The following is a 14,691-nucleotide window of genomic DNA, read 5'->3' as shown; positions in this document are numbered from 1 at the left end:
GTGGTTCATATGTTTTGTAATGGTGACATCACAGACGTCCAAACAAGCACTATGTGATGCAAGTTTGGAATAGTGGCCTAAAAAAAGGTGAAAAACCCTCAACTTCAATAATGTCATAAGAAGTGTTGGCTCGAATTTGCAAAAAAGTAAATAAAGTAGATTGGAAACGGGTGATTTAGAGTGATGATACAAAAGTCAATAGATTGGGTTCTGATGGATGCAAATGGGTCTGGAAGAAACAAGGGAAAAGGGGAAAAACTGATTGAGAAGTTAAAAAAAACTGTTAAGTTTGGTAGAGGGAGTCTGATGATATGGGATTGTTTCACAGTCAAAGACGTTGGATACTTTACCAGGATCGATGGTGGTCTCAATGCTGAGCTATATGTGAGTATTTGACAAGACAAGTTACTTCGTACACATTAGTACTATACGTATGAAAAGGATTACATAGTGTTCCAGCTGGACAAAGACCTGAAGTTGAGATTAGCTAAGAAATGGTTCAATGACAATGAATTCGAGGTGCTGGATTGTCCCCTATTGTCCCCAAACCTCAACCCAATCGAACACTTGCGGGTAGAGTAGAAGAAAAAGCTGTATTCACATCCGTGTCAACCAGTATGTACCAACACTGGTACCGTGTGGAAGACACCTGGGATCAGATTTCAGTCAAGACATGCTTGAATCTAATCGAGAGCATGCCCAGAAGGATTCAGGCAGTGTTGAAAGCCTATATATATATATATATATATATATATATATATATATATATATATATATATATATATATACATATATATATATCTCTTCACACATACAGAGTTTTATTCAATTCCAGCAACTCCTTCTTGGTGTGGATTTTTCTTCTTTTGCATTATATTGTACCTAGACTCCTGGGTTTTCATTCGACGGGTCTGCTTGGAGACCTGGTGAACGGAAACCTAACCCGTTAAAAAGTGGTTATCCACGGAAGCCTGCGGTCCTCATAGGCTATAATGGGGTCCACCGGGTTTCCGCCCGAAAAATGCTGAGAAAAAGCCCTGCTTGCAGGACTTTTCTCTCCACATTTTTAAAATGGGATTGGACATGTAGGTTTTTTCTGTCTGCTTGAAAAGTCGGACATCTTTACAAGCGGACAGTGAAGGAAGGGCACGGAGTGAAAAAGAACACACCCGATCGCCATTTAAATGAATGACAAGTGTCACGGACACAGCTAGTGTCCGCTCCTAATGTCCGTGCGAGATTTTGAACGGACACTACCTGTCGGACACAGACGGTAGTGTGAACGCTCCCTTAGTAGTTTGAGAAAGCTGTGTAATAAACCCTGTAGGATCTTCAAGACAGTAATTTTTATTAACATGACTTATTGCCTTCTATTAGCTTGGGAGGTGTTTATTTTAGTAGGAAACAGATTGATATTTACCATTATTATAAATATTTTATTGATGAGCCCATTCCAGCCTTTGTCAGTCTAAATATTTGCAAACCAAACAAGGACGCCAGGACAGCTGTGCACAGCAATGAGGTGAGGGAGTGCTACGTTTTTAAAGTCCATTGTTTTTTTAGATGGTGTTTGAGCAGGAAGCATTCAAGTCAGAATAAAATAAAATAACAAACGCTGGGTAAGCGAACCCCCTGCGAGATATTAACATGGGTGAAACGTGGACAGGACCTTGACAATGCTCTGTAATGATAATGATGTATATACAGTATTAAAGGCTTCATTTAGAAACAAATATGACCACAACATCCCAAGCAAATCCTAGGCATATCTAAGTCAGTGTAATAATGTCTGCTGAGTTTGCGTGTCTAAGCCCATCATATGAAATCCTGTCTGCTGGAGCTGTGCTGAACTGCTGTATCTAAAGCGAGGGCTACACAGTGACTATGGCTGCGACTCAAGTTGTTGCCCTGCTAGGAATGGGGTAGATTTTTTTTTTTTTTTTTGTAGATTGTGAGCCCCACATAGAGATCACAATGTACATTTTTTCCCTATCAGTATGTCTTTGGAATATGGGATGGAAATCCATGCAAACACGGGGAGAACATACAAACTGAGCCACCGTGTGGCCCCTTGGGGTAGATTTTTTGCAACTTGAAGTTAGAATTATAGCAGCATACCTCCCAACTTTCAAAGGACAGAAAGAGGGACAGAATGTGTGGCTCACTGCTTATGCCATAGATAATTTAACCCCACCAATTTTCACTTCTATCCATTCCCATTCATTTCTCTTTGTGCCTCCACACAGTATAATGCCCCTACAGTCACCCTGTGTATGATATGCCCTCACGTTATAATATCCCCCTTCAGGTTGCCCTCACAGCATAATGTCTCCCTTCATTTGCCCTCACAGTACAAAGTCCCTCACCTGGTGCACCCACAGTTTAGTGTCCCTTTCCATCTGCCCCCACAGTATAATTCCCCTCCAGCTGCCCCCACAATTTTACATCTCCCTCCAGCTACCCCAACTATATTATGTCCTCTTCCAGCCCAGCTACACCCACAGATTAATGTCCCCTTTGATCTACTCCTTCAGAATAAAATCCCTCTCCAGCTACTCCCACAGTTTAGTGTCATCCCTCCAGCATCCCCAATTTAATGTCCCCCTTCAGCTGCCCCTGTATACTGTTCTCTCACCAATTGCCCCCCAGTTTAATGTACCCCCTCCAGCTGCACACAGTGTCCCTCTCCGACTACCAAACAAACAAAAATCTAATACGTACCTCGCCCCGTTTCCCTGCTGTTTTGTCTGCTGTCTCTGGTTTCGGTGACTTCAGGGAGTTGCAGGCATGATGTAAGTGACGCCATCACATCGAGACTCTACTCCTGGAGCAGAGACAGGTGCCAAATGGTGGAGCAGGGGACGGGTGGCTCCCTGCTTCACCATTGTATTCAACTCATCTTTGTCTGGTGAGGACACAGATGAGTTGAAACCGGGACATACCTCCTCTGACCAGGAGGGCAAGACAGCACCCGAAATCCAGGACTGGGAGGTAAGCTTAGTAAAGGAGTTACAGGGTGACACAATGATCTTCCGTTATGCAGCGGGAGTCTAAACTGAAGTTGCTATATAGTCTTACCTGAGTTGTGTATCATGCAGGTATCTGTCTGCTTGAGCTCCTAGACCTAAGTCAGTCATATATGATGCTGCCTGTTGAGCTGTGTGTCTAAGAGTCAGCTGTCCTGTCTGCAGAGTCAGTGGGAGTTATTTATCATTTGCTCCTTTTTTTGGCCATATTTTTCGCAGGTCTACTTTTTTTTGGATGAGTTTTACTGTGGTGCCTATTTATAAGGTAGGCACACCTCCTTGTCAAATGTTGTGCACTTGTGTTAATTTAGATGTGTTTTTATAAGCTATGTGCACTTTGCCCTTTTTTGTAAAAAAGAAAACCCCTCAATTGCCCCTTTTGAATGCTGTCTGACCTGACGGGTTGTAAATACAGTGTGGTGTTACACAGAAAGAGAAAGCTCCTGGGAACAGAGGCTGATGAAAGATATGGAGAAGAGAAGAGACAGCATGTGTGAGCAAGAGGCGGGAACTGGGGACAGATGAATGGGGCAATTAAACTGAAGGCAGATGAAGGGGGCAATTAAGATGGTGGCAGATGAAGGGGGGACATTAAGCTGGTGGTAGATAAAGGGGGCATTAAATTGGTGGAAGATAAAGGGGGACATTAAACTGGGGATAGATGGAGGAGGAAATTAAACTGTGGGGGGTTGTAACTTGAGGGGGACATGTCTGCCTCTATTTGCCCCAGTTTAATGTCCCCCTCCAACTACCTCCACTGTTTAATGGCCCCCTCAAGCTGCCCCATAGTTTAATGCCCCTCCCTCCAGCTACCTCAGTTTAATGTCCTCCTTCAGCTGCACCAGTTTAATGTCCCCCTCTAGTTTCTGCCTAAACTGGAGCACGAGGAGAGGGACTTAACACTGTGGGGCAATTGGAGAGGAACATTATAATGTGGGGTCATATAATGTTAGGGTGACTGTAGGAGCATCATACTGTGTGGGGGCACATCGAAAAATGGATGAGAATGTGTATGGGTGGAGCTAAATTTGCCGAGGTGCGCATAGCGCAATGAACATTTTGTCCCTCTTTCTGTCCTTTGAAAGTTGGGAGGTATGTAGTTGCAAAGGGGCAGAGCGCTAACACAATCCTGGTGATTATGAGGTTAACTGTGTCTGCTTCATTCATCGGTGTTAGTTTGAGGGGGGAGTCCCAGCTGGCGCTGTGGATAAACATTTTGCCAATTTACACCTGAAGGAAGAACATTTCTTGCTGGGCAGATTGCTAATTAAAAATAACAAGGATAAAAAAGCAATTGGAACTCAGGGGATGATGTACACTCATGGGGACAATGGACAGTAAAATGTCACAGATTATGAGGCTCTCACGTGGGAAGGTTCCCAAATATCTGAATATTAAAATGTCTTAACGTAACTCACCATATATGAGCATTAAGTATCTTGGTGATAGATGCTGGGTGGCGACCATTAATGGCCGCCATTACTGAGCCCATATAAATTGTCGAGCACCTTTCTCCAAACTGAGAATATCAATTATTGTGTTCTCACCTTTTTTTGCTGCTGATCCCACTGTGAGTCAGCCTGCACAATAGTTCTGTCTTTTTTTCAAGAACCAGGAGGCACCGGATGAGCGGAACTGATTTTTACCTGAACTTGCATGTTAAGATCCTATTATTTCTGACTGTATGTGATTATTCAATAATCTCTGCAGGAAAGTGATTCCTGACACTGGACAGGTAGAGACTAGACCGGGATGAATAAAGGAATAAACATACCCAATGTCAGGTTGAGATCAGAATCCTTCAAAATCACCAGTGAATAATCCTCCCCATCATTCTAGATATTCTTCATGTAGCCCTTGTAACCAGAGGTGCAACTTTAAACTCCTGGGTCTCACTCCTAAATCTATAATGGAACCCCTACCTACCTTGTGTTAGAATAATGGTATATTGTAAGAGTCAGAGGGAACACTTGGGGCCACCTATGTGTCCTCGGATTGGTAGCGAATGCTCCTGTGCCCTCCCTATATACTCTGTTTATCACCCTCAGTGTCCCAACGGTGAGGAATACTAGAACACTGGTCAGACTAAAGCCAGATTCCCCATCTATAGTCAAATCACAATATCTGAGCCACCTTTTTTTCCCATCTCAGTGTGGTGAGCGTTTGTATCAGACCCGGGGACAGGTTAGTATGTTTTTTGTTTTATTAAACTTATGTTTCACCTTCCCACACCGTCTCTGTGGATTCCTGGACAACTTCTGGAAAACCCCTTAAAACTAAGTAAAATATGGATGTGTTTTAGGCTGAGTTCACATCTTCAGGTTTTTGCTTGCAATTTGAAAGCCTTTTCTTCCATGTTCCAGGAGAATGTTGGCTTCAAAAACCTAAATGTGGAAACCCAGCCTAAGGCCAGTTGCAGACGACTGTGCTGCAAATGGCCTGCCACGAATTAAAAGAATGGGCTGCATGCCTGTGTGACACAGGGATGTCCCCATGTGTGGCCCCTGCATGGGCTGTGCTTCCCCAGCTCCTTTCATTAAATGAATAGGAACCACGGAAGTACGGGCCATCAAATAGGACAGGAATAGGACCTGTTCTATCTGATGTGTCCTGGACTGTTGGCCCACACATGGGACCATGAAAATCACAGCCATGTGTACGGGCCCATAAAAAAAGAATGAGTCAGTGTGCTATGAGTGAAATACATGGATAGCACACTGACCACATCACGGTCGTCTGCAAGGTGGCCTAAGATAGTCTGGTTACCAGGAATGGGTGTTGGTACGAGCGTTCATTTCTAGGGTTGAGCGATCGGGATCAAAAATGTTCGGATTCTGATCAGCAATCGAGTAAATTTCACGATCGCGATTGGAATTCCGATCCTGATCTTTTCCGGCGGGATCAAGGTCGGAGGTTATTTCCCACAATGCTTGGCTACTGGCCAATCATTGAGGGAAAAGCTATAGTATCAGATGAGCGAGTAGTCGAGTACTATTTGAGACTCCCGTTTCGAATAGCACGCACCCATAGGAATGAATGGAAGTGGCTGGCATGCAAACTTTGCTGGCGTCCAGCCGCTTAACCCCCTGCGTGCCAGCTGCGTCCATTCATTCCTATGGATTTACTGCAGCCTGCCATTCATGTTTATGTTTATAATTCATGTAGCAATAACTTTTAAAATACAAGTTTTTGTGCAAAAATTACATTTCTTAGCTCCCCTGGTGTCCGCTTACCTGCACAGATCCGCTGCTGCTCCCTGTTCTTCTCGGTCCGGTCCTCTCTCATTGACATGCCTTCAAAGCGCTCTGCGCTCCCCCACCTCCCTAGACTAGTGTTAAAGATGCTGGGAGAAGGCGGGGCTTGTGGCTTAGGAGAGTGTGGGCGGTTACTGGGAGGGGAGACGTGATTGATGCACTCACGTCTCCTTGCCCACACTCTCCTAAGCCACAACAAGCCCCGCCTACTCCCATCATCTTTAAGACTAGCCTAGGGAGGTGGGGGCGCGCACGGCGCTCTGAAGGCATGTCAATGAGAGAGGACCGGACCGAGAAGAACGGGGAGCGGCATCGGATCTGTGCAGGTAAGCGGACACCAGGGGAGCTAAGAAATGTAATTTTTGCACAAAAACTTGTATTTTAAAAGCTATTGCTACATGAATTATAAACGTAAACATGAATGTGGCTATAGCTACTGAAATGATATATAACATACATAATTGTATGAGAAACAAAAATTCAGTTTGAGGACTAATATCTGTAAAATATGTGCATAAATTTGTTAAATATGTTCATGGTTAAAATTTCTTGGCTGTGGACTTCCTCTTATACTGATGAGTTGACAAATCACACTGAAGCGTCCAACAGTAGTCTGCCAACATCCCTGCACTCCACCGACCTTGATTGTGTGACTACATCACTAAAATGCCCTGCTGGTGGAAGCACTCGCCATGTTCATCGCTGACTGTGCCTAGATTTTCTAGAAAGGCTATTCCACAAGTACCTTTTGTATGTAAATTGCCTCAGTAGATTTTGAATAAGTCCGTTTTTATTCATATGCTAATGAGCCTTCTCTGTGCACCCCAGAAGTCTCTCTATATAGCACAGGCTCTGCATATAGCACAGGCTGCTGCTGACTCCTCCCTGCTCTCTTCGGGGCACACCTGGGTATACTGCACATATAAAGAGATGTAGCAGAGCCGAAACGCGGGCGCAGGCAGATCACACCAGCAACAATTGCATGCGTATACTGTACGTGTGTCGTTGCTAACAACAACACGCGGACGAAGTTGTGGGCAGATGCTAGTATATATATATACAGTGGCGGCCAAAAAAAAGAACGCACCATTTCACAAAATGTAATGATTGTAGCGAAAATTATTTCTTGTCTTTTTCCATTTCTATCCTCTTCTCTCCTAGATGACGAGTATTTGTCAATTTTGTACATGATGTCACGTGATATTTTTCAGTCGATTTCGTAGTAGGAGTTATACATATCATTTGTAGGGACTAAACTTATACGCATCACATACATTTGACAAAATCCACTGGTGGTGCATTTTCTTGAGAGAGAGAGAGAGAGAGAGAGAGAGAGAGAGAGAGAGAGAATAAAAAAACTGCTTAAGAACACTTAATGACATTTAAGATATCCACAGCATGCTTTCCAGTGTTTTATGTAAAAAAAATCCCATTGACTTGCATTGGGATCGGGTTCGAATGGAAAATGATCGGAAATCGGATTTTAAAAACGATCCTGAAATTTCAAGATCGGCTCAACCCTATTCATTTCCCATCATTGCCTGTAAAATCGCTGAATCTGATAGGGCCTTTTTTGCTGGCAGAATAAAATAGCTGGCCAATTAATCTGTCAGGACATAGGTGCAGTGCCTTATGGGTCCCAACATGACCCCATTCACTAGACATGATGTACTGTACTGTCACGACATTAAGATCTTGTGTTGCACGGCTACAAGTTTCCACCTAGCCATGGCAAGTTTTTAAAGAAATTTCTGTGGCTGAAAACTAGCTCTTGTCAACTGAATGGAGTAGAGTTTCTGTCACATGTGAACACGACCATTTAAAAATATTGCAGAAATCTAGGTCTGATGTGTAATTGATGTGGTGCCCTACGCGGCCTGTAGATGTCGCTGTTTGTACTGCTGCCAATGCAGAGTTCCATCCATCCACCTCTGCACACTAGAACCTGTACACTCACCGGCCACTTTATTAGGTACACCTGTCCAACTGCTCGTTAACACTTAATTTCTAATCAGCCAATCACATGGCGGCAACTCAATGCATTTAGGCATGTAGACATGGTCAACACAATCTCCTGCAGTTCAAACCGAGCATCAGTATGGGGAAGAAGGGTGATTTGAGTGCCTTTGAACGTGGCATGGTTCTTGGTGCCAGAAGGGCTGGTCTGAGTATTTCAGAAACTGCTGATCTACTGGGATTTTCACGCACAACCATCTCTAGGGTTTACAGAGAATGGTCTGAAAAAGAAAAAACATCCAGTGAGCGGCAGTTCTGTGGGCGGAAATGCGTTGTTGATGCCAGAGGTCAGAGGAGAATGGCCAGACTGGTTCGAGCTGATAGAAAGGCAACAGTGACTCAAATAGCCACCCGTTACAACCAAGGTAGCCAGAAGAGCATCTCTGAACGCACAGTACGTCGAACTTTGAGGCACATGGGCTACAGCAGCAGAAGACCACACCGGGTGCCACTCCTTTCAGCTAAGAACAGGAAACTGAGGCTACAATTTGCACAAGCTCATCAAAATTGGACAATTGAAGATTGGAAAAACGTTGCCTGGTCTGATGAGTCTCGATTTCTGCTGCGACATTCGGATGGTAGGGTCAGAATTTGGCGTCAACAACATGAAAGCATGGATCCATCCTGCCTTGTATCAACGGTTCAGGCTGGTGGTGGTGGTGTCATGGTGTGGGGAATATTTTCTTGGCACTCTTTGGGCCCCTTGGTACCAATTGAGCATTGTTGCAACGCCAAAGCCTACCTGAGTATTGTTGCTGACCATGTCCATCCCTTTATGACCACAATGTACCCAACATCTGATGGCTACTTTCAGCAGGATAATGTGCCATGTCATAAAGCTGGAATCATCTCAGACTGGTTTCTTGAACATGACAATGAGTTCACTGTACTCCAATGGCCTCCACAGTCACCAGATCTCAATCCAATAGAGCATCTTTGGGATGTGGTGGAACGGGAGATTCGCATCATGGAAGTGCAGCCGACAAATCTGCGGCAACTGTGTGATGCCATCATGTCAATATGGACCAAAATCTCTGAGGAATGCTTCCAGCACCTTGTTTAATCTATGCCACGAAGAATTGAGGCAGTTCTGAAGGCAAAAGGGGGTCCAACCCGTTACTAGCATGGTGTACCTAATAAAGTGGCCGGTGAGTGTATAAAGCAGCATCAGAGTCTAACCTTAGAAATAGCCCTGGACAATACCCAGACTCACTGGTAAAACTCACCTAATAGTCATTATTCCCCACACATTACCTAACAGGGTGAATGGTCATACTGATCATTCTAAGTACACTTCTTATTATAGGGATCTGTACATGTATAAAGTGTAAACCATGAGGTGCAAAGTATTGCAGCATCTCCCCAATCCTGTCCTCTGAATAAGAGATATTACATGTGCCCAGTGTGCAGACAGGAATGAAAGTGAATGTAAAGAAATGTCATGAAAAAAAGAAACCAACACCCATCTTGTGTGCTGTGAGGCTGCAGGTGCCTGTGCCTTTAAATGCATGCAGGGAGGAGGAGGAGGGCTCCCTGACACAATGGTGAGGGGATTGCTGAGCTCTGGGTGAGGGGAGTCACTGTGTGCTGGGAGAGGGGAGGCGGCAGTGTGTGTGGCTGGAGGCTTGGTATTATTGCAGGGCAGCTCTCATGCTCCTGCCTGGGACAGCAGCACAGAAGGGGATAGTGAGTGTCAGCTCCCAGGGCTCAGCCACGTCTATGAGGAGGCAGCAGAGAGCGGAGCTGAGGAGCAGGACTCAGAGCTGAGCTCCAGTGCTGGGACCCTGCATGGCTGGGGCAGGGGCAGAAGTGACTGAGTGACTACCACCACCATCACCATCATCTCTCTTACACTCTGCACTTTGTGGGATCTGGATTACTGAGGCTCCAGGAGCAGAAGATGCTGTTTCTATGTCAGCCCTTCCTATGGATTGTGCCTGCTGTGTTCCTCTGCTGCCCTGCGCTAGGTAAGCCATGTGCACACACTGCTGCTGATAAAGACGGGCGCCCTCCATGTGCCCTCATCTGCAGCCCGGGGCCGGGGGGCTTCTGGCCGCAGGACAAAACTTTTCCCATGAGGGCAGATGCCCTGGGAAGATAGTGTGTGTCTGCCGACTCTGTGCCCAGTCAGGAGGTGGTATATTTACCGGCTCTGTGCCCTGTCAGGAGGGTGTATCTGCCGCCAGTGTGCCCTGTCAGGAGGTGGTACATGTGCCGGCGGTGTGCCCTGTCATGAGGTGGCTTCCATGCCCGGTGCCCTATTAGTGGATGCTATATCTTCCGGGGTCTTTGTCAGGTACTGGCACAGATACTCAGGTCCTTGTCCTGCCAGGGGATGGTTTATCTGCCCTGCTCTGTGCCCTGCTGAGGGGTGGGCATTGGGGTCAGATAGAGATGTAAAGAGTTCCGTGTTACTTTATTTGTACTGAAAGCAACGAAGTCTGATACAGCTGTTATCTAATGTATCTGTACAGTGCCGAGTATACTGGAAGGACCCGTGTATACTGTGCTTAGTCTATGTGCAGGACCTGTGTATACTGTGCTTAGTCTATGTGCAGGACCAGTGTGTACAGTCCTCAATATATTGTAAGGACCAATGTGTACTGTACTGAGTATAATGAAGGGGCCTATGTGTAGGACCAGTGTGTACAGTCCTCGCCATATTGGAAGGACCAATGTGTACTGTATTGAGTATATTGGAGGCACTAATGTCTACAGTGCCGAGTATACTGGAAGTACTCGTGTATACTGTGCTTAGTCTATGTGCAGGACCAGTGTGTACAGTCCTCGGTATATTGGAAGGACCAATGTGTACTGTACTGAGTATAATGAAGGGGCCAATATGTACAGCACTGAGTATACTGAAGGCACCAATATGTACAGTGAAGAGTATACAGGAGGGGTAAATGTGCACAGTAAAGGGTATACTGGAAGTACCAATATGTACTGTACTCAATATACTGGATGGGCCAATGGGTACATTACTGATTTTATTGGAGGGACCAAAGTGCACAATACTGAGTATACTGGAAGTACCAATGTGTAAAATACTGAGTACATTGAAAGGAACAATATGTACAGTACTGAGTATACTGATGGGGCCAATGTGTATAATACTAAGTATACTTAAGGGACTGATATGTACATTACTGAGTGTACTGCAGGGACCAATGTGCACAGTGCTAAGTATATTGGAAGGACCAGTGTCAATAGTAGTGAGTATAGTGGAAGGATCAGTGGGTAGGGCGCTGAGTAGACCAAACAAGCTTGCATATACAGAACCAAATAGATTGGATGGGATTGTTTGTATATTGCAAGAACCAGTGTGAGCTGAGTGTACTGAAAGGATCTGTGGGTACAGTGCTCAATGCATTGCAAAAACAACTGCACAGTGCTGAGTATATTGGATGTGTACAGTGCTTTTTGTGTTTGATGGACTTGTGTGTACAGCACTGAGTATAAAGGACTGAGTACATATATGGGATAGACCTGGGTTTATTGTCATTAACTATATTTCTATGCTGGTATGACGGGTAAAAGAGCGGCTGTGGGCTGGCTGTATAGTTTACACAGAACCAGCTGAGACGCTGGCAGATGGAGAGTTCACTGGAGGTGCAGATGTTATCTGAATGTGCAGGACTTGGTATGAGAAACTGGTACCAAAATTACTAAATCCCTTTGGGGCAGAGGTGCAGCCTTATGTACTGGATAAATAGGACAGGGCTATGACTGTAGGTTTATGGAGCAACACGTTTGGAGATATAAGTGCTATCAGTCACAGTTTGCTTTTTGTTATATTTTGTTGTCCATGAATCTCTTGGCGGTTGTATCTGTGCAGGAACGCACCTATGTGACGGCACAGTGTTGCAGTGATGAATCTTTATGGACACTATTATTGTGTACATTGAAGAGTCTGTTATTGCAGCACTGGGGTCCTGGCTTCAAAACAGACCAAGAGTAACATCTGCATGACGTTTGTATGTTCGCCACGTGTTTACGTGATTTCCCTCCGGGTTCTCTGGTTTCCTTCCACACTCCAAAAACATACTGTCAGGTTTATTGGCGGCATATAAAACTGTCCCATGTGTATCTGAGATAAGGTTTTTGAATTATGAGCTGTGACAAGGACTTATGTGAGTGATGACTATCTCTGTACAACACTGTGGAATGTGTTGGTGCTATATAAGCATCAGAAATAATATTAGTGAACTTTCTGTACAGCACCATTTATATTGTGCTCGGTGCTTACTGTCACCAGTTACCGTAATTGCGATTATTGGACAATTATTTTAGGACACACCCCTTCTTACATGCCACGCTCCCTATATCACTGAATTTTGTCTCGGTTATTAATGTATCATGATCCTGATTGGATAGCATACAGTTAGTGATATATTCTTTAGCCAATGGTAGTGTGAAACAGGAAAGCATGGATGTAAAATAATTGAAATAATCAATGTCAGCAAGTTCATGTTCATTAACTGAGCGGACATTTATTTTTTCACTATTTTGCAGTTAATTACCAGGCCCTATTCTGTATACAATGCTGGGTATATTGGAAAGGTTTGTGTATATTGGGAAGGTTTGTGTATACTTGACTGGGTATATTCTGAAAGTTTGTGTATTCTGGACTGGGTGTATTGAAAGTGTAGATTAGCAGGGCTGTGTGTACAGTACTGAGAATATTAGCAGAGCTGTGTGTACAGTACTGAGTGTAATAGCAGGGCTGTGGGTACAGTACTGAGTATATTAAATGAGCTGTGTGTACAGTACTGAGTATATTAAATGGCCTGTGTGTACAGTACTGAGTATATTAGCAGAGCTGTGTGTACAGTACAGAGTATATTAGCAGGGCTGTGTGTACAGTATAGAGTATATTAGCAGGGCTGTGTGTACAGTACAGAGTATATTAGCAGGGCTGTGTGTACAGTACAGAGTATATTAGCAGGGCTGTGTGTACAGTACAGAGTATATTAGCAGGGCTGTCTGTACAGTACTGAGTATATTAGCAGAGCTGTGTGTACAGTAAAGAGTATATTAGCAGGGCTGTGTGTACAGTAAAGAGTATATTAGCAGGGCTGTGTGTACAGTACAGAGTATATTAGCAGGGCTGTGTGTACAGTACAGAGTATATTAGCAGGGCTGTGTGTACAGTACAGAGTATATTAGCAGGGCTGTCTGTACAGTACTGAGTATATTAGCAGGGCTGTGTGTACAGTACAGAGTATATTAGCAGGGCTGTCTGTACAGTACTGAGTATATTAGCAGGGCTGTGTGTACAGTATAGAGTATATTAGATGGGTTGTGTGTACAGTACTGAGTATATTAGAAGGCCTGTGTGTACAGTACAGAGTATATTAGCAGGGCTGTGTGTACAGTACAGAGTATATTAGCAGGGCTGTGTGTACAGTATAGAGTATATTAGCAGGGCTGTGTGTACAGTACAGAGTATATTAGCAGGGCTGTGTGTACAGTATAGAGTATATTAGCAGGGCTGTGTGTACAGTATAGAGTATATTAGCAGGGCTGTGTGTACAGTATAGAGTATATTAGCAGGGCTGTGTGTACAGTACAGAGTATATTAGCAGGGCTGTGTGTACAGTACAGAGTATATTAGCAGGGCTGTCTGTACAGTACTGAGTATATTAGCAGGGCTGTGTGTACAGTATAGAGTATATTAGATGGGTTGTGTGTACAGTACTGAGTATATTAGAAGGCCTGTGTGTACAGTACAGAGTATATTAGCAGGGCTGTGTGTACAGTACAGAGTATATTAGCAGGGCTGTGTGTACAGTACAGAGTATATTAGCAGGGCTGTGTGTACAGTACAGAGTATATCAGCAGGGCTGTGTGTACAGTACAGAGTATATTAGCAGGGCTGTGTGTACAGTACAGAGTATATTAGCAGGGCTGTGTGTACAGTACAGAGTATATTAGCAGGGCTGTGTGTACAGTACAGAGTATATTAGCAGGGCTGTGTGTACAGTATAGAGTATATTAGCAGGGCTGTGTGTACAGTACAGAGTATATTAGCAGGGCTGTGTGTACAGTACAGAGTATATTAGCAGGGCTGTGTGTACAGTACAGAGTATATCAGCAGGGCTGTGTGTACAGTACAGAGTATATTAGCAGGGCTGTGTGTACAGTACAGAGTATATTAGCAGGGCTGTGTGTACAGTACAGAGTATATTAGCAGGGCTGTGTGTACAGTATAGAGTATATTAGCAGGGCTGTGTGTACAGTACAGAGTATATTAGCAGGGCTGTCTGTACAGTACTGAGTATATTAGCAGGGCTGTGTGTACAGTATAGAGTATATTAGCAGGGCTGTGTGTACAGTACAGAGTATATTAGCAGGGCTGTGTGTACAGTACAGAGTATATCAGCAGGGCTGTG

The 14,691-nt window shown here is 44.3% G+C and overlaps 1 protein-coding gene across 3 annotated transcripts in view; it reads left to right on the top strand.

The window, feature by feature from the left end:
- ROBO3 (roundabout guidance receptor 3) overlaps positions 1-14,691 on the top strand; it is a 290,365-nt gene that overhangs the window by 147,719 nt on the left and 127,955 nt on the right. For 2 of the 3 annotated variants that reach the window (XM_075280069.1, XM_075280068.1), the window contains exon 1: positions 9,879-10,263. The exons of the other annotated variant lie outside the window; for it this stretch is intronic. In XM_075280069.1, coding sequence (XP_075136170.1) covers positions 10,197-10,263 — 67 coding nt within the window. In that variant the 5' untranslated portion in view covers positions 9,879-10,196. Of the gene's footprint in view, positions 1-9,878; positions 10,264-14,691 lie in introns of those variants that run through there. 3 annotated transcript variants of the gene reach the window in all.

Source organism: Leptodactylus fuscus, chromosome 6, assembly GCF_031893055.1.
Source record: "Leptodactylus fuscus isolate aLepFus1 chromosome 6, aLepFus1.hap2, whole genome shotgun sequence".
In the NCBI taxonomy this organism is placed as follows: Eukaryota; Metazoa; Chordata; class Amphibia; order Anura; family Leptodactylidae; genus Leptodactylus; species Leptodactylus fuscus.
The sequence above is the reverse complement of the archived record's forward strand: the minus strand, read 5'-3'. Positions and strand labels throughout refer to the sequence as shown.